The sequence below is a fragment of the Colletotrichum jinshuiense genome, chromosome 4 (genome assembly GCF_051148585.1).
Source record: "Colletotrichum jinshuiense chromosome 4, complete sequence".
Lineage (NCBI taxonomy): Eukaryota > Fungi > Ascomycota > Sordariomycetes > Glomerellales > Glomerellaceae > Colletotrichum > Colletotrichum jinshuiense.
The window spans coordinates 5,542,553-5,567,239 of NC_139311.1; the positions used below are offsets into that span (position 1 = coordinate 5,542,553).

Below are 24,687 nucleotides of genomic sequence, written 5' to 3' on the forward strand. Positions count from 1 at the left end.
CCCGCATTGTATACTCGACGTGGTCCAATGGTACCAGAGGGGACGTGCTACTGCCTATTTCGGATTAAAATCTCTCGATACTTCTCCAAGCTCTGCCCAATGATGTTGATAAACGGCCATTGTGTGTTGCTTTTGAAGAAGTGTGCCCAGATTTTGAGGACTGCCAGACTAAGGGAGGCAGGATCGCGGTCCGATGTCACACCGGGTTCGTCGTCCTCAAAATCAACGACGTCGTATGCTTCTTCCACAATGCACCGGACCCAGTGCAGAATCCTATCCTCGCTGTCTATAGAATTCATTAGAAAGGTGGCTACACAAGACTACCTGTCAGAGGCGCGGGTCGACCTACCGCTGAGCGGAGTTGTGGCTGCGGACGAGGTGAGAGATGAGAGCCATTTGCTGAGCAAAACAGCACATTCGAGGCCTGACAGCGAATGTCGAACGCTCCAGAAGAACGCTTGACTTCGAGCAACACGGTCAACACCAAGCCTGACGGGAATACTCAGCATGTGAGCAGTGTACAGAAGTGCAGTAATGACCCCGCTGCTCCGTTCTACTGCAGGCGACCGGCTGATTGCCTTGGCGATGCGGATGGGGTCTCGTGTCTCCAGCAGTCGATATGGACCAAGATGGAGATATATACGAATGTATGCGAGACCAAGTAGGGAGCTGGATGTGAAGGGGATGGGCCCGTTTTCGTTGTTGGGATCAAGACTTGATTCTGGAGCTTGTTGCCACCCTGCTGTCCACGAGCGCAGACCGCGTCTGTATCGAAGTTAGTGTCGAACGAAGACCCAAAGTTCATGAACTTACTCAAGTTTGTCAACCTCTTCACTTGGTAAAGACGCCGAATGGTCCATCACCGGCAAGGAAAGATCACGGACGATGTATATCCTCTGCAATAGCCCGTGCAGGAGCATATAATTACCCAACGGCGTCGGGATTGGGTCGAGGGGCGCCGTCCCGTCTGTGTTCCGCAACAGTAGAGACAGGGCATCTTGAAAATAGAGCTGCTGTTTCCCAGACTCCCGCCGGGCGATTTGCCACTGGGAGGAAGTTTGCGCCTTCCATTCCCCAGTCGAGCATGGCAGACGAAGGCCTACCTCATTACTGCGCAGCACAGGATACACATTATATGCTATGCTGTGCGTGTGCATGAAGGAGAAAGCTATGAGTTTGGCTCGCCGTATCGATTCTTGTCGCACCCAAGCGTGCCAGGCAGCTTGGGGAGTGCTTTGGTCCACAGGATTTTCCGGCTCATCCTCTTCGTGAAGGCCAACCTCGCGCAGAACTTGCGCCAGCAGCGCTTGCAAAGCGAATGCTTCTTGCAAGAGAGGCACTTTGGGTTCCCACGTGGCGTAGCCCATGAGGGCGATCAAGGCCCGCACTGTTTCTATGGGCTCCCATGCACCCCAGTCTCTGTCCTGAATGGCCCTCGATTGGCGTCGTTGAGGCGACAGACTGTGCAGATTGAGAGAGGAGCCTGCTTTGGGACCGAACTTGTCAGACTCGTGTATGAGTCTCTCCATGAGGATGGTCTTGCCGGCGTGGAAGAGTCTCTCGGACATGCGCTGCTCGAAGCAGTACTGTGCTCCGACTGCTGCGAGCCCGAGAATGAATTCAAGGGAATGCTCGAATATCCGCCACGTCGAAGTGTGGATGAACGGCATGTGCGAATGAAATCCTTCGAAGAAAGACGTCATGTAGCGGGTGAGAGCATGGCGTGAGGGAAATTTGAAATCGGGATCTAGGATATCACGGAATGTTTCTATGGATGCGTTAAGACGAAACCGCTGCTCGTCCGAAACACGGTACGGCTGCGATTCGGTATCGATAGAACGCGGATCTAGGTGAAGTGTTAGGGAGCCCTTGACATTGCATTGCATCCAGCGGTGACTTACGTGTATCCGGCAGGTTCTCCGATATTCGATTGCCCGTGGGCGCAGATGGCAGCCACGAACTAAACGGAGTTCCTGGCCGGGTTCTACTATGACGAGCCCCGGGCGTTGCAGTCCCTTCCCTTGAATCTCTCATGGTAGAGTCTGCGACCTCGTTGTCCCTGTCGGGGCCGTGGAAGTAGGGACTCCATTCCGCGGGTAGCCCAACGCCGTCGAGGAAGTTGGCAAATTCTCTGAAATGGGTGTCAAATCCCACAGCATCTTGGTTTCCTGAGACTTTATGTCAGCCTGCTACACAAAAAGCCGGACTCGAACCGAGAAACCAACCGTTTTCGTAGAATGGTTCTGTGAGAAGAGTCTGTTGATAGGGGGTATCATCCACGAGAGTGCCGTTCCTTGGAACTGCCATGGGATACAAGCCTGTTGGTTCTGCTGGTGGCTGCTGTGACCAGTGGTTCACGCTCATCCCCGAAAGAGAGACAGCAGCGGCCAGGTCAGCCTCGACTGGTCCGTGGGCCTCACCGGAGTCCGGCTCCGAGGGGCCTTCCGGGGACTCGGATCCATCCTCGTGGAAGGCGATCCGCTGATGGCGGGTCAACAAGTCACGTCGGGCAAAGGCAGCTCCACATCGACAGATGAACGGTTTCTCCTTAGTGTCTGACAGACAAGCATATTAGCATCAGAGCACATGACACGATTCCGAGTGTCTGGCCATGGCCGGTAACAAGCTAGGCTAACTGCTAGGGGCAGTCTGGCTAGCTTCCCTCCAACTTTTGGAGGAAGGGAAGAGCAGACGGGATGACTGACGTGTTCGCACATGACGCTCCAAGTGCTCAGTGCGCTTGAATGTCCGGCCGCAATGAGGGCATGAACGCGCATCAGGGCCGTGGCCGGTTCGTCTCCGTCGCTTGACTGGAGTCGAATGTGATCGCGGAAGCTGCTCCAGCGGCGGCTGCGGCTCCAGTTGCGTGCCCGTGCCGTTGTGGGACAACATGCTTCCACGTCGCAGAATGTCTTTGTTGGAGGTGGTGCACAAAAAAGGCAGGGGAAGTTGGAGATGAACTCAAATTGGGGCATCCCTTGGCTTATGTTGGAGAAGACTTGGGTTCTTTGTGGGTCACTTTTAGTGAAAGATAGCTCCAACTGCGTGCATGCCCACTATCTTTGGAGACTGACTCGCAATCATTCACCCCTGTCTTATCTTTGTAGGATTAGCCTTTGGAGGTTATCACTGTCAAACGGCCATTGACGTATCACTCGTATCTAGTGCACCTCCTGTGCCAGTTGGATTTCTTGCTCTCCCCCGATGTCGTATCTTGCTAGCTTCCCCGCAGTATCCACCAATCGCTTGAGCACCAGGGTTAGGGCCGTTGGGGGGTTCGGATGATTGAATTGGAGTGCTTCCAAGTTGATCTCAAGCTCATGTCTGCTAATACCCCTACTCTTTGCTGACCCAAAATCAAGTTGCGAACCAATCTTCAACAAAACTTTCCGTATGTCCGTTAGGTCTCACCGCAAGGACCCCTTGTCGAAGCTTCATCATGTTTAAATTCCCAGGAGTAGCTTTCATCACCGGTGCTGGAGGAACTGGTACGCTGCCCTTCCCCCCAAACTCTTCACACAATGTGTTCTTACACACTCAGGCATTGGTGCAGCTGTTGCCAAAGGCTTCGCCCGGTCAGGCTGCTCAAGAATTGCTATCACCGACCTCAACATAAAGTCGCTGGCCGACACACGAGATGCAATTGTCCAAATAAACCCCAAAGCACAGGTGTTGAGCCAAGTTGGCGACATCTCCGATGAGGGCTTCGTCAACTCCTTTGTGCAAGACGTTGCTAGAAAATTCTCACGCATTGATTACTCCGTGAGCTGCGCAGGAATCCTGGGTCAATCACTCCGGTCTCACGAGACATCAGTGGCGGCATTTGACCTCATTACCAACGTCAACTACAAAGGTAGTTGGTTGGCATCTCGTGCCGTGATAGCTCATATGCTGAAACAGAAACCACACGAGGAACATGTTGAGCAGCGAGGTGCCATCGTCAACATTGCCAGTCAACTTGGAGTCGTGGCACGGCCTGCAGCTGGTCAGTTATAATATCCTTCAGTGCTCAAATCAAGACTGCTCACACAAGCTCTTATCCCAGCTCCCTATTGCGCATCGAAGGCAGCTATCATCAACATGACACGGTCGGATGCAATCGACTATTCGCAGGACGGGATTAGAGTCAACTGCGTATGCCCAGGTGTAATCGCAACGCCGATGACGACGGCATCTGATGAACTGGTTCAAAGACTGAAGCCCGCAATCGATATTGCACCAATGAAACGCATGGGTACACCCGAGGAGGTAGCCAATGCAGTTCTGTTCTTGTGCTCAACTCAGGCTTCGTTTGTTCAGGGGCACGCATTGGTAGTTGATGGAGGTTATACAATCAACTAAAAGTTTCTGTGCAAACCCTGGAGAGATATTGAGATACCCTTGAAAATGACTATACTCTTTGAACTGGCCAAGACAAGCTAAACTGTCCGAAAATAACGGGCATAACTGTAACCACGGAGAAGTAACCGCAACAGCTTTGCCGGGCCTCATATTGGCAACATGCGTGATAAGCAGACCAAGGTTGGTGAGAAGTCACAGAGGCAAAATAATATCGGAAAAGCGGCTTCACTGTACTTTGACTCCGTTTATTGAACCCGGCCAGACGACGTAAACGCTAAATTGCACTCAGACAGAACCTGCTTGCCGACAAGCATGATCGTGCATTCAAAGATGAAGAGGACTACATTACCGTTCACTATAACAGTCATGTGTTGGAATATTATTTTCGGAGAGCAGTTACCCTGGATACGAGCACCCGAACCAAGGCCATCTCAAGGCATATATCTTGCTATACCAAGCAAAGAAAAGTGACTCTTATTGAAACATTAAAATTTCAGCTAGATTGGTAACAGACAATAGTTATTTTTGTATTTTATCGTTCCAACTTTGTTCATACGTTATGGGTTGTTCGCAAATTTTGGCAATGGAGTTTGGGGGCCCGTCGAAGTGATAGCTTCATTTTCACGTATAGAAAGAGCCGATGAAGTTTAGGCCTACTCATGCAGTTTATATCCTATTATTTGTTTACATTATTCATTGAACTAGCTTAGGCAGACAGCTTCACGCGCTTAAGACTTGGGGAAGTTGTGCCGTTGACCTCAGTCATCGTTCTTCCATTTATTTTGGAATCAGTCCCACTTGCCAAAGAGTTGGGGACGGGCTGAGATGACCCAACCTTGCCCTTGAATTCCCGCCAGTCGAAGTTGGTCTCCCAAACATGTCCAACATTAAGAACCTTCTTCTCCTGCCACAACCCGCCCACAATTTGCATACCCACCGGAAGCAGCACTTGTGCGTCGTCCTTTGCGGGAAGGAAACCCACTGGTATCGATATCGCAGGGTGCCCCGTGACATTGAAGACGGCAGTGTTGGTTGTTAAGCCAATGGTGGGCTCAAATGAACCCAGGACTGATTCACGCGAACCATGACGTGGTGCCACAAAGGGGGTTGTTGGCATGATGATTGCGTCATAGTTCTCGAAAACACGTTGGTAGGCGTCGCTGATTTGTCGGCCGATGTTGATTGTCTTGCTGTAAAGACCTGGAAACTTGTCCGACAGGTACAGACCATTGATAACCGTGTTCTTGGTTGAAGGAAAGAGTTTTTGGAAGCTCGAGTCTGCCCAAGGAAGCCGTGCCTTTTCGAACTCGGTCAAGCCAAGACCCCTTCGTCCGGAAGCTCTCCCGAGGATACCAGAGGAGCCCGAAATACGCTGTTGAATCGTCCATATCGAAGGGCCCTCCAAGTGAAGAGGAATAGATATATCCTCAACGATGGCACCCAGGGACTCTAATCTTTGAGCAGCTGCCAAGACATGGTCCCTGACTCTCGGGTCGACAATCTCTTGGTTGAAACCTTCCTTCAGAAGGCCAATCTTCACCCCATCCAAACGACCAGAGCTTGACCGAAGAGCAGCGGCGAAGCCGTAAGAGCCGTGGGAAGCAGCGCCTAAAGCTTTGTCGTCAATGCCGTCATAGCCAGATATCGCATCAAGGCATTGCGCGGCTTCTGTAACTGAACGACATATAGGTCCAGCATGATCATCGATAGCGTCACCACTCGTGATACCTGTGAAAGGCACCAGCCCATGAGTTGGCTTCAAACCAACGCAACCACAGAAAGACGCAGGCACTCTAATACTGCCACCTTGATCTGTGCCAAGGGCAATATCAACTTTTCCGGAGCCCACTAGGGCAGCACCACCTGATGTGCTACCGCCAGTGGAATATCCCTTCTGGTATGGGTTCTCGATGGTACCCTGGGCGCTGGTGAATGATGCTGTCGAATTGCAAAAGTGCTCACATGTCGCGGTGCCTAGGATATCAGCTCCGGCGTCCAACACTCGCGTCACCACCGTCGCATCCGTTGATGGAGTCCACGGAGAGAAAGCGTCGCTGCCGAAAAACTGCGGAACGCCCGCAACAGCGATGCAATCTTTCAGGCATACAGTCTTTCCCTTGAGCGACACTGATGAAGAATCCTTATCAGAGTTGTCACCCCGAATCAAGAACCGGTAAGCCCATTCATGGCCAAATTCTTGCTCTTCTGATGTGGCGAGATGTATGTTCTCGCGGGGGTATCGTTTCGTGTCGGGAACCGGCTGGTAATCAGGTAGGCTGTCGATGCGAGTCGCGCAATCGTGGACGGCAGCAAGAAGCCTTTGGTAATCGGCAGACTCTTCGGGTTTGATGGTCAGGCCGAGTGGCTCGAGGATTTTCTCGACATCGCCCTTTTGTACGGGATTATCGCTAAATAACCGGGGTCAGCTGCGCGGTTAGAGGTGAACGAAAGTTGAAGCTCACCTAGAAATATCCTTAAAGAACACGGACATGATGGAATAGAGTCGCAGGTCGCTTGGAAATGCACTGGAAAGTCCTGTTGGCTGTCGTCAAGGTATTGATGCCAGCGGGCTCTTCATAAGGACGTGAGGTTTGATCCATGTCATGGCCGCGAAGAATTATCGGGGTTTGTTCCGAGGCCCATTAGGTAAATCTGTGGCCAGGCGGATTTCCGATGACAAACAGAATGAAGACGACATTGGTGGGCACAATGGCAATAATTTGATTGCCCCCCGCGGTCCGCATACGACAACAAGAATCAGGTCAGAGTTGGGGGTAATGAATGGGGTAATGGGGTAATGGAGCAATCTCAGGCCGGGGGGAGGCGCTGAATGACCCCAGTTCCACAACTGGTTGAGTGCTGTTAAGGAGTTGGAGAATAAACGGAGGGGAAAATGGATCTCCACCCATTCTATGTCGCGAAATCCGCATTCGAGGGTCTTGGGAGTGTCCCAATTGGGCCACCCATTCATTGATAGCATTTAGTACGGAAGGAGATGGCAATTGCAATATCAATTCATATCCAAAAGGACTCCGCGATGAATTCTACCGCATAAGCACTATGAATTATGAAATACGAGGACTGGTTTCAAGTGACAAAGAAATTTGACAGACGATGGTATCTTGCTAGCCAAACTATTGGATTTGTTTTAACCGCAAACTGCAGACTGTAAGAGGGGATTATTTTCAGCAAGCAACATTTCAGCTTGTCACCTGCACCACTAGTCTACCCTTAAACGCGTTGTCCTGATAAGCTGCTACAATACCTGGAATTTCATCAAAAGGCACGAGGGTGGTATCCGAGAGGATGCCGGCATCCTCTACAGTCTTCATCATCCTTTCCGTGGACTCTCTGCTTGCAACATAGCTTCCCCGGATCGTGAGTTCTTTGAAGACGATTACGCTGGAATCGAACCTCCAGCTCTCAGCGGGTAAGCCCAAAACACCCATCACACCCCCGGTCCGCAGCAAAGTCAAGGCCCAGTTATTAGCCGAAAGAGAGTCTGTGCAGACCACTGCCGCAGCAACCCCTTCTCCTTTTGTGAAATCTATGATCTGCGAAGTGGCGTCTTCTGCGCCAGGATCAATAACCAGCGCGGGTTTCAGGCTCTTATTGACCATTTCGGTAGCCAATTGCCTTCCTGCCTGCCGGCTATCGATAGCTATTGTGCGGAACCCCATCGCACTCGCAAATTGTAAGCCGAGGAAACCGAGACCTCCAATGCCGACAATGGCCACCGTCTCTCCAGGACTTAGCCCAGCTGTTGCCCTCTCCAATGAGCCCCAGACCGTTGCGCCAGCACACATCAACGGCGCCGCTTGATCGAAAGACAGAGAATGCGGCAAACGGACAGTGGTTTCTGGGTCTATGGCGAGATAATCTGCAAACGCGCCGTCATGGTGAAAACCCGCAGTTTCTCGGTTGTCGCAGTACCTGGGGTCTAGTTGGTTGTTTGTGCGGTTTGCCAACCCGCAACCGCTACACTTGCCGCATGCATTTTTGAAGTTTAGTGCTCCGACTCTGTCGCCGACTTTCCAGTCATTGTTGCATTTCGTGCCGACCTTAACGATGACGCCGGCAGGTTCATGCGATGGGATCATTCCCAACGGTGATTTGAACTGTCCCTGTAGAACCTGCAGGTCCGAGTGACAGAATCCGGCTGCGTGAACTCTGATGAGGAGTTCATTATCGCGGATGGTCGGAACTTCTCTCTCAACTAGCACATACGGCTTGTTATACTGCAAAAATCAGTATCCAGTCGCTAAAAGATGAGAAATATGGGCCGACCTCTGAGATTTGCGCTGCTCGCATTCGGCTGGGAATACCCAAGTCCGTCATACTGGGCTTTTATTGCAAGGGTCACCGACCACAATCGACTGCCAGTGTTTATTGATATGTAGACCCGTTGCGTGAAGAAAATCTCGGTGCTATGCCAAAATGAATTTCAAGTCTTGAATGCAGAGCTTAAACCATAACTCCGTTGCTGCATTGGGTACGCGGTGGCGATGGACAGTGATGAGACAACAAGCTAGAGATATGGAGACGACTGTTATCTTGAGGAGGGGTAAAATTCTCCGCTGGAGACCCTTAAGATAAGAACCTTCTCTCCAACTTTCCAGACCACTCCTGTCAATGACTCCAACTCCCCACCCGCCCGAAAACGGATACCTCCGATGAACATTGCCCCCTCAATTCCCCTCCAAAACTTTGGCTGCCGGCATTTGGCAAATTAATTGATCACATTAACCTCGATCGTCCAATCAATGCTCTCCAAAATGTTGTGCCGTGAGTTCTGGCGTAGTGTCTGAGTTACCCCACGATAAGCTGCTCCTTGCGACCACACTATGAGCTGTTGGGTGGACTAATAAAACCGATAAGATGGCATTTACCCCTCAGTGGCCAGAAGGGTAATATTATTCTTTAAGACCGGACGAGTCACTCGCAGCTTAGAAAATTGAGTTTAAACTTCTATTTTCCTTTGAACCCCGCACAGCTGAAATCACCGCGTCATTTGGCAGCCTTCGTTTAATTGAGCAAACATCTATCCAGGACAAATAACGACACCATGGGTAAAAAGCGCGTTCTCGTCAGTTATGGTGTGGACGTAGATGCGGTTGCAGGCTGGCTGGGTTCTTATGGAGGAGAGGATTCTTCCAACGACATCAGCAGAGGTATGCGTCGAAAACAAGTCATCCTGTTCACGTGCTCTTTTGAAGCACTTGATTGATGCATAGCTGACATCCCACAGGTTACTTTGCAGGAACAATCGGTGTCCAACGCGTTCTCAAACTCCTTGCCAAGTACGATATCAAGGCTACGTGGTTCATTCCGGGACACAGCCTCGAAACCTTCCCCGAAGATATGGCTGCTGTCCGAGACGCCGGCCACGAGATTGGGCTTCACGGCTACTCACACGAAAACCCAACCGACATGACCATTGAGCAGCAGAGAGACATCTTGGACAAGACATATCACATGCTTACTGAGTTTGTGGGAAAGCCCCCCAGGGGCAGCGTTGCACCATGGTGGGAAACAAGCAAGGAAGGTGCACAGCTCCTGCTTGATTACGGCATCGAATACGACCATAGCATGAGTCATCATGACTGCCAGCCGTACTACCTGCGAATTGGCGACGAATGGACCAAGATTGACTACAAGAAGAAGGCCAGCGAGTGGATGAAGCCTCTCGTTAGGGGACAAGAGACTGGACTCGTGGAAATAGCTGCTAGCTGGCATTTGGACGATTTACCTCCGATGATGTTTATTAAGGATGCGCCTAATAGTCACGGTTTCGTCAACCCGAGGGACGTGGAGGATATCTGGCGCGACCACTTCGACTACTTTTACCGCGAGTACGACGAGTTCATCTTCCCGCTAACCATTCACCCGGATGTATCAGGCCGTCCACACGCCATCCTTATGCACGAGAGACTCATTGAACATATGAAGAAGCATGAGGGTGTTGAATTTGTTACAATGGAGCAGATATGCGATGATTTCAAGGCTAAGAATGCGCCTGCACAGGGAGCCATAATGCCTGCTGAGCCAGGAGCCATGCTTAAGAAGTCATAGCTGCAGTTATATAGCCTAATAAAGTTTTGATTTTGTTCATAATCTCAAATATCATGATTGTCAGGTTCCTCCGGCGGTCCGGAAGGGCACGGCGCGGTCGGAGAGCACCGGGACCCACCAGAGCACACCGGAGACCCACAAGTCATGGTGACGGTGGTGGGGGATAGTTAATCCGGACAAGGGCGCAGCACGGGCCACAACAGATTTAACGAAGGCAGGTTCGATGGAATGATAGTCACCTACTAGTGTTCACCAACCTGTTCATTCTATACTAGCAACCCTGCGCATGATGCTTCGTAGAGAGTGTTGTGGCTGTTGGAGCTTCACACATGATCTCCCACTCCTCAGGAATACCCCCAAGTGGGCCCAGGATGAGTAACTTGTGAGTTTTGGGTCCATCCTGGTATCGGAGGGGCCTCCAAATCTCCGATGACCTCTTTACCCCGCGCTTATCAACCATGACGCCGCAATCAATACTGTGGACCCCTTGGAGACATTACAGCGTCGAAAGTGACCCCAAATGCCGGCAATGGACTTCAAGTCTACCCCAATAGGTATGACTTAGCTACCCCAACCTTATCACAACAACCTTGTCTAGGTCCACATTAGATCCAGCAAACTCACGTTCACCCCCTGAACGCACATTTGACTTTGGGTGCCGCTATGGGTTGGCGACCCACGGCCTTGGAGCGGCATCTGAAGCACGTCGCGGGGTTGGGTGGGCTTCCATGTCGATAGCTATCTTGGTCGGAAACTCCTTGCCGCTACGAGATAAGCCACGCCGGACTTTCTTGTTCATCTCACTTGTCAGAAGACATAGCCTCAAGTGCTCCAAATCTGTCGAGCAGCATATATCCTATAAATGATATCAAGGTGATGCCTTCAACACGCTGAACACGTCCTTGAACAAGCCCACAAAGCAAGCCAGTCATTGGGCACCAGACAATCAACCAAAAGACTGCCGACATGTCACAAACCAACTCGGAAAAGGCCGATGCCATCACCCCCGCCCCGGCCCGTAGCAGCGAGAGCATTGACACCGGAAAGCTCGAGAACGCCGATGATGCATTTGAAGTTTTCAAGAGAGGCGAAGGGACGGTTGACTTCCGAACAGTCGGTTGGATCCATGCTTCGGTCATCTTTCTTAAGGGTAAGGCGGTTGTCTTTTCATTACTCTGCATTCGACGCTAACAGCTTCCAGTCATTTTCGCCACCGGCGTCCTAACGATTCCATCGGCAATGTTCGTCCTCGGTGCGCTACCTGGTGCCATAAATGTTTTGGGCTGGCAGTTCTTGAATACATACTGCGCCATCATCCAAGGCAATTTCCGCAACGCTCATGCCGGATGCCATTCCATCGCGGATATGGCCAACGTTGTTGGCGGTGTTTGGTTGAAGGAGATCGTTGGCGTATTCTTCCTCGTCACCTACGCCATTGTTGGCGCGTCGGGAATTTTTGGAACATCGGTTGCTTTCAACGCGCTCTCCAACCACGCAATTTGCACCAACTATTACATGTTGGTGGCGACCTTTGCAGTTTTCATCCTCGCCAGCGCCCGCAAGTTTGAGAAGATTGCGTGGCTGACTTGGGCGGGCTTTCTGTCCGTGTATATTGCTGTCTTTATCGTAGTGTATGTTGACATCATCACGTTGTATCGCAAAATTATTTTGCCCACGCTAACCAATACCACAGTGTCAGCGTTACGCAGGTAGAAAGACCTGCTGCTGCTCCGAAAACCGGCGATTTCGATCTCGGATACCACGTCATTGGCAACCCCAACTTTGTGACAGCAATCACTTCTGTCGCCACTATCTTCTGCTCCGGTGCTGGAACCTCGGCTTTTCTTCCCGTCATCTCAGAGATGAAGAGACCCAAAGACTACAACAAAGCCGTTTATCTGTGCATGGGAATCGTCACAGCATCTTACCTTACCTTCTCATTGGTTGTCTATCGCTACTGCGGTCAATGGGTTGCATCGCCGTCTCTCGGTAGCGCCGGTGAGGTTGTTAAGAAGGTGTCCTATGGTATTGGCCTGATTGGTCTTATGGTGAGCGCGTGTCTTTACATCCACGTCGCTGCCAAGTACCTGTTCGTACGAATTCTTCGTAACTCGGTTCACCTGCAGAAGAACTCCGTGGTTCACTGGTCGGTCTGGCTAGCTTGCACCTTTGGCATGTCCATCGTTTCATTCCTTCTGGCCTCTGGTATCCCCATCTTCAACTATTTGCTGGCTCTCGCGGGAAGTTTGACTTTCGCACCTTTGGCTCTCGGCCTGCCCGGTTATCTCTGGGTCTATGACCACCAGCACTACCGCCAAGGAAATTGGTGGCAGATTATGGTTTACTGGCTGAACTGGCTCATGATTCTCCTGGCCGTCTTTCTGACCATTGGTGGCACTTATGGCGTTGTCCAAAACATCATTGACGCCTATGCGAACGGATTGATTGGAGGCGCATTTTCTTGCGCAGACAACAGTGGTTCATCATAAATATAGGAGGAGCGGTACTGTGCGCGGCTGGTAGTGAAATATTTGGTGATGGGAGATAGGTGAAAGTAATTTCAGTTTAAGACAACTATACGACTTTGCTGGTAGATGAAATCGCGTTAATACTGAATACCATTTTATTTTTTCAGATAGTAGAAGCGTGTGCGTGCTCGTTCATTCCGGGTACGTGAATTGATGCATAACAGTTCTGCAACTCGTAGGCAGTATGCGCTTGGTTTATAGCGTAAGTATCTAACTGTGATTTTGGTGCTGCTATTGCGCTTCTCATACCAAAAAAACCCAGATCTTGGGAAACTACCTATTTGTGGCTTTAGTACCTTTTAAGAATAGTCCTGATTATCTAGTTGAGGTTGGCGTACTTGGTGCCAAGACGCTCGTCCATCTCGCAACCAATCCTTTTCTCCAGTTTGAAGATTGGGCTAGATTATAAAGACAGTTATCACCAGAGGCTCTGATATTCAAATGAACGACTTAAATGCACGAGAGCAGAATGACACAATATACGCAGTATTGTGGTCGGCACGCAATGTTCAGCATGATACAATTGACTCTGCTGCAAGGCCACAGGAACTTTGGTTTCATCAAAGGTCTCAAATATTATTCCAGCTTGATCCGACACGCTCTCACAATAAACTTTTTAGATTACGGACTTAGAGTGAGTTATTCCAAGTTCCGTCTTATTTCTCATTCCGCAAGACTCTCGCAGGAATCGCAATTCAGACTCAGTTATTATTTTGACTGGGGTCCCTCAAGAAAACTATTACCGTCCAGATAGAAATCAAGACGAAACCGAGCTTGGGCTAGTATACGAAGAACAGCGTATTTAACTAACGATAACATTGTAATATTCAATACCAGAAAAAACTTGAGCAAGAGGAGTTCCTCGGGTGTATTTTTTGCCGATGGAGAGTATGAAGCATGATAACTCTGATAGATCATTTAAGACAGAGAGCGAAAACAGTACTTTGGAACCCGAGGCATGACAACCAAATGCTTATTCTATAGGATATCCGTCCCCTTCGTCGTGCTCGATTCCATTGCCTTAACATAAAATGATAATAAGGCGGAATAGCTTTCTAGATGAATACTTCGGCTATTTAAATTCAACTACACACTAGAACATTGGTGTGTTCAAATTACTATAGCGCCTTTCTACTTGCTAAACTCTTGCACTCCTTTCATACCTGCGGACTGGTGACTGCAATAAGAAGTAATAAGCTCATCGCATAGTTGAATGACGCGTCCGAGTAAATGCAATATGTCATTCACAACTCCCAATTGTCTCGGTTATTTAGTAAAGACTTGGAGAGGCAAAAGTAGAGTGCGCATCTCCAAAAGGGCTGGTGCAGCGTCCCAAAGTTGCATGTAACCTGCGTAACCTGTTATTGTGATATTGCCATAATTTAACAGAGGCCACCAGAAATTCCGGATTGGTTGCAAAGTCTGACTGTGGCAAAGATTAACGTCGTGATGTGCAGAATGAAACCGCCCTTGACTAAGCCACCCAGCCTACCGGATGCGTATGCATTAGGTCATAAAACGGGGACGTTTACTCCGCTATTAAGTTTAGTCTTTAACCGGCTTTACACATTGATCTCATAAAGATCTGGTACCTCTAGTACATTTGGTCTTGCCAATACTCTTCGGCAGCGTGGAGTGCGAAAGAAAACACTGAAGGTTTTGCTGCTTCAGAAACAACGAGAAACAAGCGAATACTGGTATTCATTAGAAGCATATCACCAATCTTTCCATAAGCAGACCACAGGCAGTAATATCAAGTCAAATCATCGGGTAGAGTTGTTGAGTTATGTTATGTTATTTGTGCCATTTCATGGTTAGCAAGTCACAATCTGGGACCTATCGCAAAGATATGTCTAGACCCAGAAAGTGAGGTCATATTGGGAAGTCGATCTTTCAACTCCACAAGATTGGTAAAAGCGCCAAATGATGCTGTGTGCGCGCAGACAAAAACGCATTATGGTGCGCCATGACGACGGGGTTTTCGCCAAGAATCTCGGCTCCAATAGCTCGTCATAAGTCCAAGGAATAGACTCTAGCGAGGCGTTGAAAAAGGCTCTCTTTTGAGAAGATCAGAATAAGAGCAGAGCTAAGAAGTATCCCGAGTCCCCGGCTCTGCAGCCATACGCTAAGGAACCTTGATCAACGTCATAAGCCTCCCGCTTTCGGTGTCATTTCAAACCCGAGCAAAAATCTCATAATCAGGTACCTAGCCGTTTCCGGACTTATATGTGGCCACTCTAATTAGTCGCCTTGTATTATTTGAAAATTGGTTCATCGAATTGTATCTCTTTTAATCACAGAATACCGTGGTTGGCCTGTTTTCCTTTTCCTTGGTGCGTTGGGAAAGATGAACCCCGACAAGACTGCCACGTAGCTTCTGAAGTCATATGAAAGGCTGCAAAGTGAAGACAGGGCCCAGTAAACACACCTCTTGTCAAATTATTAAAATCTTGCGCCTCTTGAGGTTGCAACAGATTGACAGGTTCTGCCGGGTTACTGTTTGTCGCGTTTTATCAGATGCGCCTCCGAATCTAGCCTCGAAACGAGGAGTTGTGGCACCAGAGCCCGGCGCACTCTTGTTCGCTTAGTGAACCTTAAACTTGTGTCTAATGCATCCCTGTTTTCTTCAGTCTGTTATTCTATGAATTAAAGTTTTTGCCTAGCAGTGCCTCTGCGCGGCACAAGCTGCAGAAAGCAATACCGGCATGCGGCGACAAACCGGGAGTTTGAATGCAAAGACCTTCCCTCATATCGCGTAGGTCTCGACTGTTCTGTACTGCTTCTGGAAAGGATGTAATTCTTAGTAAAATCTTGCATCATAGTTGACTTTGTATCTACTGCTGTTTTCTTCCTTTCCTCAACTTGCTTCAGCACTCGTCATGCTAGACCCGCCTAACACGGCTAATAAATAAAGATATTCAGCTGTCCGACCTTGCAAGTTCCTCTCTCATTAACAGGATCTCTTAGACATTAGAAAATAGTGCTGGTGAAACCTGCCGAAATCGCCTATAGCCCCCAAGAAATCAACATCAATCTCAAACAGTATGTAAGTCAAGCCTGGACATTGATGGCCATGTTCTAAAAGTATCCAGTCATCATTCTCGTCTATCTCAGGAGTCAGAGGAACAGCTTCAGCCTCTAGTATTCTGCCATACCAACGAGAAAATGAAGCTTATCACTACCATTTCTTTCGCCGCTCTCGCAAGCGCTGTTGTCGTAAACTTCAACAAGCGCGATAGCCCTCTTAAAGTTAATATAGAGGCTGTTGGTAACTCTGGCATCAGAGCTACTATTACCAATCCGGGTGCTACTGATCTGAAGATCTTTAAAACTGGATCCATTCTCGACAACCTTGCCATTGAGAAGGCTGATGTCTTTAATGGTGATGACGGTGAGTCATAACCATCCTATATTTCTGTTGTGCTCTCAGGTAGCTAATACCTAACGCTACAATTTCATAGATGAAAAAGTTGCTTTTGACGGAATTCGCCTTCGTCTCCAAACCAGTGGCCTCCCAGAGGAAGCCTTTGAAACCATTGCTGCTGGCCAGACCATCACCACCGAGTGGGATGTTGCCCAGGCCCACGACCTTAGTAAAGGCGGCAAGTTTAAAATCGCTGCTAAGGGATCTTTATCCTTTGCACAGGCCGGCAGTACTGATATAGCTGGTGCCGCCAGCTTTAGTTCTAACGTCTTGGACATTGACGTTGATGGCCCTACTGCTGCTAAGACCCGTCAAGACTTCAAGAAGCACGTTAAGCGTACCATTGTTCAGCCAGGCTGCAACAGTGCCCAACTCTCTGCGATCACCCAAGCTTTTGCAAATTCTTACTCACTCTCTGGAAAAGCTTTGACAGCTGCATTGTCCGGACCTGCGGCTAAGATGGAGGAGTACTTCAAGTCCTCAACGACTGCTACCCGTAACACTGTCGCGAATGTCTTTTACAACATTGCCAACGAGTGCCGTTCAACTACCACTGGCGTTGCTCGCCAGTACTGTACCGACGTCCTTTCCTCCTGCTATCCAGGTGTTATCGCCTACACTGTTCCCAGCCAGTCTTACATAGTTAGCTGCCCTACCTTCTTTACTATGACTGCTCTGTCCAGCGCTTGCCACGCCCAAGATCAAGCAACTACTCAGAGTAAGTTTCTTGTCGCTCTTAATTCACTGGATCTGAAGCTAACGTGTCATGATTCCCATTGAAGTTCACGAGGCCACTCACTTGCTCCAGATCAAAGGCACCACTGATCAGTCGGGTTGTTATGGATATGCTTGCATCCGTAGCTTAACAGCAGACCAAAATTTGAACCATGCTGATACCTACGCAGAATTTGCCAATGGTTAGTTGAATATCCTCCAGAAAGTTTGTGTTCTGTTTACTGAAACTCTGGAAGCTATTTACGCCGGCTGCTAAAGGCGAGCAAGCCGGTAGGTTGCTTTATGACCATCAGCCGCAGCAATTTCTTTGACGGAGAACATATGGGATAGATTATAATGGAGAGAATTTTACCTCTGAATAATGTAATTTTTAAAGATGTGTCGTTCGTGTTGGGAAGAGTGGATAATCCAAGGAGGGCTGCATGGTTCTTCGGCAACAAATACACGCCAGGCTGGCCGACATGTACACCACGACATAGAACTTTAATTTTGTAATAGGCACGAAACCACACTCTGATTCTGGATGGGTCTCATTTGATGTTCATAAATACGGCATTAGCGTCGTTGGAGAAGAAGATATGAGAATCGATGTTGGTCGGTTGTGATCAAAGTACATCGTCCCACTCAATTATTTAATATCGAGCAATCTAAAATAAATATTTTTACGCGTCAGTGGCAAAGATTTGCCAATTCAAAGGCTTCGGTCCAGAGACACCCGGCAGTCTCTACTTGTGAGTTCACGGAAACAGTTGTCCTCTCCTTTTTATTAAAAACATCTGATATATATTAGATAACAACGTTGGTGGATTAATCACGCGGTTGCGACTTAAAGCGATAAAACGAAAAGAGAAATATTCTCATATTTTGTTTTACCGGCCTAAACTACATATAATGTTGCGAGCTTCTTGTAACAACATCAGCCCTCTGTTTCTTGCTTATTCTTTTTCCACCCCAACAATTTTCGAATATCGTCTCGGAGGCGGGTTGGTGGCTCAGTAAATTGCGCCTCATATGCGTCAATTATGGGCTTATCCCAAATCAGGTCAGCCTCGGCGGCAGGTATAAAGCGCGTTTTCTTGAAGAGTTTCCACACGGAAAAGGTGAGGATGCCGACAAAAATCATAGTGTAGTACGAGAAGAAGGTCAGTGTGTCCCAGCGGCCCGGTAGGAATGTGGTGTATCCGAAACAAGTGACCATAAATATCATCCACACGATGGATATGTATGCGCAGTAGGGTTGGAAGTAGCCGTAGTATGGTAGTGTCTTGCGGTCAAGACCCTGAGCGTTGCATGCTCTGTAGAAGAAAACGTAAACGGTCGATATAACGACGTAGTTTAACAATTGGGCGGCGTTCGTTAAACTTTGCAGCCAGGTTACGACTTGCGCCGTGTTGTTGGAGACCTGCAACAGGGACAGCAAGGGGAACAGCATTGTGAGTGCAAATGCCCAAATAGGAATGCCATTCTTTAAACACTTCTTGAAGATGCCCGGTGCCTGTCCATCAAGAGCAAGACCGTAGAGAGAGCGCATGGCGCAGTAGGTATAGGCGTTGCCGGCGCTGAAGATACTGGTGCACAGGAGAGCATTAATGACGTGAGGAAGGACGCCAATGCCCATGTTCTGCATCGCAATAACGTAGGGTGAACCTTCGGCGGTTCCTGCACCCGCATTTTCGAGCTTCGGGTCGTTGTAGGGAATAATGATACCAATGGCGATGGCGCTACCGATGAAGAAAACACCGAAGCGCCAATATACCGTCTTGAAACCCTGCTTCAAGTAGATGCGCGGACGCATGGCCTCGCCAGCGACCATGGAGATGTATTCGGGACCGACGACGGTGAAACCGGCGGAGAAGATGGAGGCGAGAAGACCCTGAAAGCGGCCCTGGTCGCCCGTACTGATATAGGTTGCAAAAGCACCGGGGTTCCGCCACGTTCGGAAGCCGTAGGCGTCGCGTTGAGGGTTTCCACCAACCATGGTGATGAACGTGAAGCAAAAAGCTATGGCAATGAGCAAAATCTTACCACTAGCCAACCAGAATTCAGCCTCGCCAAAGTACTTGACGGCGACGACATTGAGAAGCCCGTATAGCACGATACAACCAACACAGACTGCAGCGGCCGGGATGTCGTCGCGCCAAAAGGTGAGAACAAGATTCAGGGCAGCAATCTCGAAGGGGATGAGGAAAGCTTCGTAGAGGAAGAAGTTCCATCCAGCCATAAAGCCAAAGGACTCGTCGACCCACTTGCCAGCCATACGGATGAAGGACCCAGTAACGGGCATATAGGTACACATTTCAGCCATTCCATTGTTGACGAGGCCGACCATGATGGAGTGGAGTGTGTAACCGATCAGCAAGCTGGCAGGGCCGCCGCGTTCGAGACCGGTACCAATGCTAATAAACAGAGCCGTGCCAATGGAACCGCCAATAGCGATGAGCTGGATATGCCGGTTGGTCAAGTGGCGCTGAAGCTGATCGACATTGTCGCGATCGACAATGATGCTATCGCTGTCGGCATTTGGGTTGGATATGGAGCCATCGATGCCCTTCTCGTTGCCGCTGTCGCTGCGCGTGACGGCGTTATGAAGACCACCAACAGCGACCTTATCCTCGTGTGCTACCGCCATGCTGATAGCAAGAGAACGAAAACCAATGGGGCAACAGAATGTGCGGGAGTAAGAAAACGAGATTCTGAGGGAATCGCATACGACGAATGCGCCGCAGGTGCTGGGTGTAAGTGGTAGCCGGGCTTTGCGCGCACTGACTTCTACCAACAAGGTGGAGGGGGAGTAGAAGAACGAGGGAGCGCGTCTTGTTTCCAGATGAAGGGAAGAAGAGACGGTAGTTATAATAGCAGGAAGACAAAACACAAAGCGCTGAGAACCCCAAGAGATAAGAGGCACGGAGAGGGGGGCGGGGGAGCGACGGCGAGACGGTCGGGACGGGGAGGCCCTCAACGGGCAGACGGGGTCTCCATTCTCTAGCATACGGTTCCGCGCGATGGTCCACTTGTTCAGTCCACTCAGAAGTATCTATGCTTACAGCAGAGCCATGAACCAGGGGGGTAAGCAACTATGGGGTTCAGGGACACCGCGACTGATAACCTTGTGCGAGGTACACCCTGGAATGTCTGGGGCAGGTACCTGTACGTTGGAAGCGTTAGGCCAAGTACAAGGAGAAATTGTACATTCATTCCTAGATCTAGGGACCACCCCAACGTACAGAATCATGTCATAGCCGCATGGTTAGAGAGATTCCTAGGCTGCGCCAAGCTTGCCCATGTTTTCCTTCAAGACACGTAGGCAAGTGGCAGATGGGGGCTGGTGCAGAGGCAGCGGCTTATTCTCTAGGTACGTGTTTGCCCGTATGCATGCCTGGGGGGCGGGGTTGTAGTGCAAATGGCAGACATACCTACCCTAGTGTAACTTTGGCCTTTCCCAAAGTCATTTCGCACGATTTAGCTTGGCCTCAGTACGGTAATTTGCCTTGGGCTTTCCAGAGTTTCACTCACCCCACACGAAATCGTCATCTTGCAGGGTTTCTCGGAGTGTGCGACAGACGCCAGAAGCGATATGATTGAACAATGGCTGGTCGGGGTTAGAAGTATCGGTCTGGCGTGTGCGGTGCTAACCGCCCCTGGAGTGCAGTTGGGAGCGGACTACTCCGGGCTTCAAGTGGTGTTCTGTCGCCACAGAAACACCCCTTCAGAACATGCGCAGAACAAAATGCGAATTTCAAACGAGGATGGCCAGTTTTGGTAGGAGAAGGGCGGAAATACCGTAAACACCGTGTTCTTGGATATTTCCCATTCCTGTGCTTTCGGAGCAAGATGTCTCTACCGTGCTGCCAAATCCCTCCATTGATGCACAGCACATTTTATGCGCGCTGACCAGCCTAGAGACGACCACTCAGAGAATTACTTAGAGTACGCTCCTATGTTTTCCGCTGGACATGATGGTCCCCCCGGGCTCTGTCAGGTCTTGGTTACCGACTGTCATTTCTTGCTGTAACGCGGCCGCGTTTATGCCTGCTTGGCCTACTGAGCTGATCTCGCTTATTCTGAAAGGTGCGCAACTTCCCATTTGATAATGTGACGCTGGGGATTGGACGAAATGCACAGAAAGTGGATGTTCTGCCATCGGATGTGTCTGATTCGTTCTCATCTGCATTCCCAGAGTCAATGGCTGAGTGGGGGGGAGTTGGGCCCCGCTGCTTCCTGACTTCCTTGCAACGAGATAGATAATGGTTGGAGGGCGGGATTTTGTGACCGACATGGGTTCCTGATTGTGTCGTATTTGCCCTTCTTTCCTTCGTGAGCTGGTGTCGACGTCCCCTCCGGTGAGACCTGTGTTGGTTGGTCGGCGTGGGGGTTCGAGATCGTCGGTGACTGCGGGAATGCTACACCGTAGGGGAGACAGACCGAACCCCGAGCACTGCCCGGGTCTTGTCGTTGGAAGGACATGGCGATAAGATAAGGTCGCAGAAGAAAACACCGAAAAGAGCACAGAGATGATAAAGAGCCCCCCGTTGTGTACAGAGAATCCATGCCCTACCCGACCTAAAGAAAGCGATAACAACGACACCCCTTAAACTCCGATATGCACCGTCTGGAACTACCCAGACGGGCAATGCAACCCGTCAAGTGGTAAGTTACGGCCCCAAATCGCAGGTGCCGAAGAGGCGTGACACCGGCACTGCACTCTAACTAGTACCTGCACGGACTTTGGATGGTCATTCAACCACTTCGGTGCCTTTCTCACCTCTCACTTCGGTAAGTGCGAATGTCGAATCAAGCAAACCTGGCGCTGTTGTGTATTCTGTGTACTGCAACCCAACCTTCCAGTTATTGCCCGCACACACAACTTTGCTGCATCCCTTGCAGCAGTGGTTTCCTAACCCTTGCGCTGATGATGATGTACATGGCCAGTAACGTGGCGGCGGCCTCCCTACCATGCCACTAGATTGACCTCTCTAGCTGCGAGCATAATTGATGCAGAGTCTTAATATTAGTACGCGGAGGCCAAGAAGCGGACCAAGGCCCTTGGTAGTTGCTTCTTCTCCGTCAAGACCTTGGCTTCTCAAGCTGGTGCCTATCAAAGTCGTACGACGGTCGACTTCAGTCGCGACGAATGACCAATGCATGGATGGCCGTATCCCCAAGCCCCGCAAAGGCTAGACGAATTGATGTTTGGATATCAGGAGGATAATGAACCGAGGCCAACGATTGACTGGAAGCCTAGAAAGGGTCTAGAAGAAGTAAAGTTGGTTGCCTACATACTCGCAAGAGGAATTGGTGAGCGTGAAGAGAACCTGACCCACCCCGCCCGCACCCCACCTCCATATTCCCCAGGCGTTCGAATGCCTGTGCATTTTCCGCGTCCTACACCTCCAATGCCCTCACTCGTTGGTCAAACACTGCAGCGTATACGTGGTAGGTACGCAGAGCAAGGAGACATGATCGGCAGGCATGACTCCATGAGTCGCGATGCGCAGGACTTGCAAGGGCGAATAATAATGGATTTCCTAGCTTCTAGGCGCCGAGCCCACGCTATCGGAAAACAGTGGACCAGCAGAATATGCTTATGACGTCAGTTGCCGAGTACAAGATTGACAAATGGTTGGCACGTGGTCGGCTTTTGCGGCGTTCTATACCGATCCAGGGTCGCCGGTTTCATCCCAAACAAAGGCAAGATCCCACCCTAAGCCCCGTCTCCAACGCAACTTAAATAGAGGTTATGCTTAAAAAGTTGATCTTCTCCGAGTTTGTAATATTGGTCTAATCGTACTATGCTAGACGGCCGGAGAACACGGCGTGTATCCCGCTCTCTAGGTATCATTGCGTCTCAAGCGCGCGTCCCGCCCTGCCAACATGCGCATTTGCTCTATCAGATCTATGTACACAAGTCCAATAACACTTGGTTGTGTATATACTTTCTCCGTTTGCCAAGAAGTGTCTTCAAAGTTCCCCTCCTAACCCCGGACTAAGTTCCCTCCCGCATCCTGACTTCATTGCACAACCAATCGGATCATTCTAGTTTGTAATCTAGAACCATATCCCGTCACAGATTGATTGGTATCTTCATCTCAGAACTCTTAATTAGCCATTTTCGCATTCACCAGTATGCTAGAGCAAAAACTTGGTTGTCCCTGGAGTTGGCCTGCTCGAGAGAAACATGCGACTATTACTGACTAAATTACAAGCAGCGGGAGATAATACCTACGTACTTCACATAAACTTCGAAGATGGGAAAGAAGTGGTCTTCTGTATAACGAAGCAGTCGAACAAACGACATCGTCGTGTAATAATACGAGCATAGCGTTTGAATAAAGCGATCACGACCTATCATGAAGATTGAGTTGATTAAATGAAGATGAAATATGTCAAGCGGCGATGTTCCAAGCAACCGCGCAAACTACAGAAGACCCATTAGTAAATCAAAAATAAAATAAAAGCAACAATGAGGTTGGAGAAGGTTTTGCAAAGTTCCTTTTCAAAGGGCAAAGGGCAAGATAAACAAGCCGCCGGGTTAATGCAATATCAATCAAGGGAAGGTAGCCGTTATGTCTACGCAGCCCAGCATATTTCGGGCCAACATTCTTTTCCAAACTCTGAAGTTGATTGAGAGGTGTACCAAAAGCACTTTGTCCGGTTGGAAAGTACGTATATGAAATATGAAGTACATATAAGTTCGACTTTAACACCATCACTATCGATTCGTTTCAATAGGAACAATGACATAAATTCTTTTTTAATGCCATTATTTCTAGAACTGATAGGTATTGCTTATGGTGGTAAAGGTGAAACTTCTTGATCGGTTTCTGCCTGAAGAAAATCCCACATCGCGGCATCTCGGAAGACGCTAGGCATGCCGTAATCAAAAAAGTCGCAGAAAGCCCTGTCAAGATGCAAGTAAGACATGTCGGTGCTTGTCCAAGTGTCCGTGATTTGCCCTTGTGGATTGTGCGTGTCTGCACCCTTGTCTTGCCCTGGACTTTCGCATGGTTGAACCAAACTGGAAACAGAGATGATCGAAGACTCAAAGATAGGTGTCCCACTATCTCGGTCTTGAGATATGATTAAACCACCATCGGTTCCTGTACCCGACATACGCTCCGGTCCGTGATGGCGATGAGTACTGTCGTCTGTGTTCACTAATGGACCGTTGAATGTAGCTGGGTTGGTGAACCGTCGTAGTCTCCTCGCAAGTTTCGCCACACCCCTTGCGCTAGTCCATCGTTGACTTAGGGAATCTAGGTTGTTGCAGCAGATTTCTAGATCTTTGTGCACCACTGTAGGATCGCGCACACCGTCCCGAAAAGCGCGGTAGATGACGGTAGTAGACATGGACAAAGAGTAAGGTACGAGCGGAAGTGGTGGCAAGTTGTCAGGTCCTTCGTCAGATATGATGTTGAGTACAAACTCTGCGGACTTTAGCCGTCGATTGTACTGAATGCTTCCTGGCCCGCTGTATCGACAGGACAACATGGCGGCAATATGGTACCAGATTTCCAAGTACCCTGTTACAGTGTGAGTCCGAGTCCTAATGGTGCTCTATGATACTACTTACCTCTGTGCGATCTATGA

The 24,687-nt window shown here is 49.5% G+C and overlaps 7 protein-coding genes across 7 annotated transcripts; 4 read left to right on the plus strand and 3 right to left on the minus strand.

The window, feature by feature from the left end:
• Positions 1 to 47: 47 nt before the first annotated feature.
• Positions 48 to 2,892, minus strand: EsH8_IV_001418 (uncharacterized protein; the record flags this gene model as incomplete). The annotated part of the gene is made up of 6 exons (XM_083266308.1): positions 48 to 286; positions 350 to 765; positions 814 to 1,846; positions 1,902 to 2,168; positions 2,226 to 2,555; positions 2,706 to 2,892. The coding sequence occupies 6 exons, from the start codon at positions 2,890 to 2,892 to the stop codon at positions 48 to 50; spliced, it is 2,472 nt and encodes an 823-aa protein (XP_083125203.1).
• A 547-nt stretch (positions 2,893 to 3,439) lies between these two features.
• EsH8_IV_001419 (SDR family NAD(P)-dependent oxidoreductase) lies at positions 3,440 to 4,341 on the plus strand (the record flags this gene model as incomplete). The annotated part of the gene is made up of 3 exons (XM_083266309.1): positions 3,440 to 3,488; positions 3,542 to 3,985; positions 4,046 to 4,341. The coding sequence occupies 3 exons, from the start codon at positions 3,440 to 3,442 to the stop codon at positions 4,339 to 4,341; spliced, it is 789 nt and encodes a 262-aa protein (XP_083125204.1).
• Positions 4,342 to 5,047: 706 nt separating this feature from the next.
• Positions 5,048 to 6,832, minus strand: EsH8_IV_001420 (uncharacterized protein; the record flags this gene model as incomplete). Its single annotated transcript, XM_083266310.1, has 2 exons — positions 5,048 to 6,749; positions 6,804 to 6,832. 2 exons carry the CDS (start codon positions 6,830 to 6,832, stop codon positions 5,048 to 5,050), a joined length of 1,731 nt encoding a protein of 576 aa, XP_083125205.1.
• A 2,574-nt stretch (positions 6,833 to 9,406) lies between these two features.
• On the plus strand, positions 9,407 to 10,413 carry EsH8_IV_001421 (polysaccharide deacetylase family protein; the record flags this gene model as incomplete). Its single annotated transcript, XM_083266311.1, has 2 exons — positions 9,407 to 9,512; positions 9,590 to 10,413. 2 exons carry the CDS (start codon positions 9,407 to 9,409, stop codon positions 10,411 to 10,413), a joined length of 930 nt encoding a protein of 309 aa, XP_083125206.1.
• A 966-nt stretch (positions 10,414 to 11,379) lies between these two features.
• EsH8_IV_001422 (transmembrane amino acid transporter protein-domain-containing protein) lies at positions 11,380 to 12,902 on the plus strand (the record flags this gene model as incomplete). The annotated part of the gene is made up of 3 exons (XM_083266312.1): positions 11,380 to 11,563; positions 11,615 to 12,044; positions 12,107 to 12,902. 3 exons carry the CDS (start codon positions 11,380 to 11,382, stop codon positions 12,900 to 12,902), a joined length of 1,410 nt encoding a protein of 469 aa, XP_083125207.1.
• A 3,204-nt stretch (positions 12,903 to 16,106) lies between these two features.
• Positions 16,107 to 17,287, plus strand: EsH8_IV_001423 (uncharacterized protein; the record flags this gene model as incomplete). Its single annotated transcript, XM_083266313.1, has 3 exons — positions 16,107 to 16,332; positions 16,403 to 17,083; positions 17,271 to 17,287. 3 exons carry the CDS (start codon positions 16,107 to 16,109, stop codon positions 17,285 to 17,287), a joined length of 924 nt encoding a protein of 307 aa, XP_083125208.1.
• A 729-nt stretch (positions 17,288 to 18,016) lies between these two features.
• EsH8_IV_001424 (uncharacterized protein) lies at positions 18,017 to 19,729 on the minus strand (the record flags this gene model as incomplete). Its single annotated transcript, XM_083266314.1, has 1 exon — positions 18,017 to 19,729. The coding sequence occupies one exon, from the start codon at positions 19,727 to 19,729 to the stop codon at positions 18,017 to 18,019; it is 1,713 nt and encodes a 570-aa protein (XP_083125209.1).
• Positions 19,730 to 24,687: the final 4,958 nt, after the last annotated feature.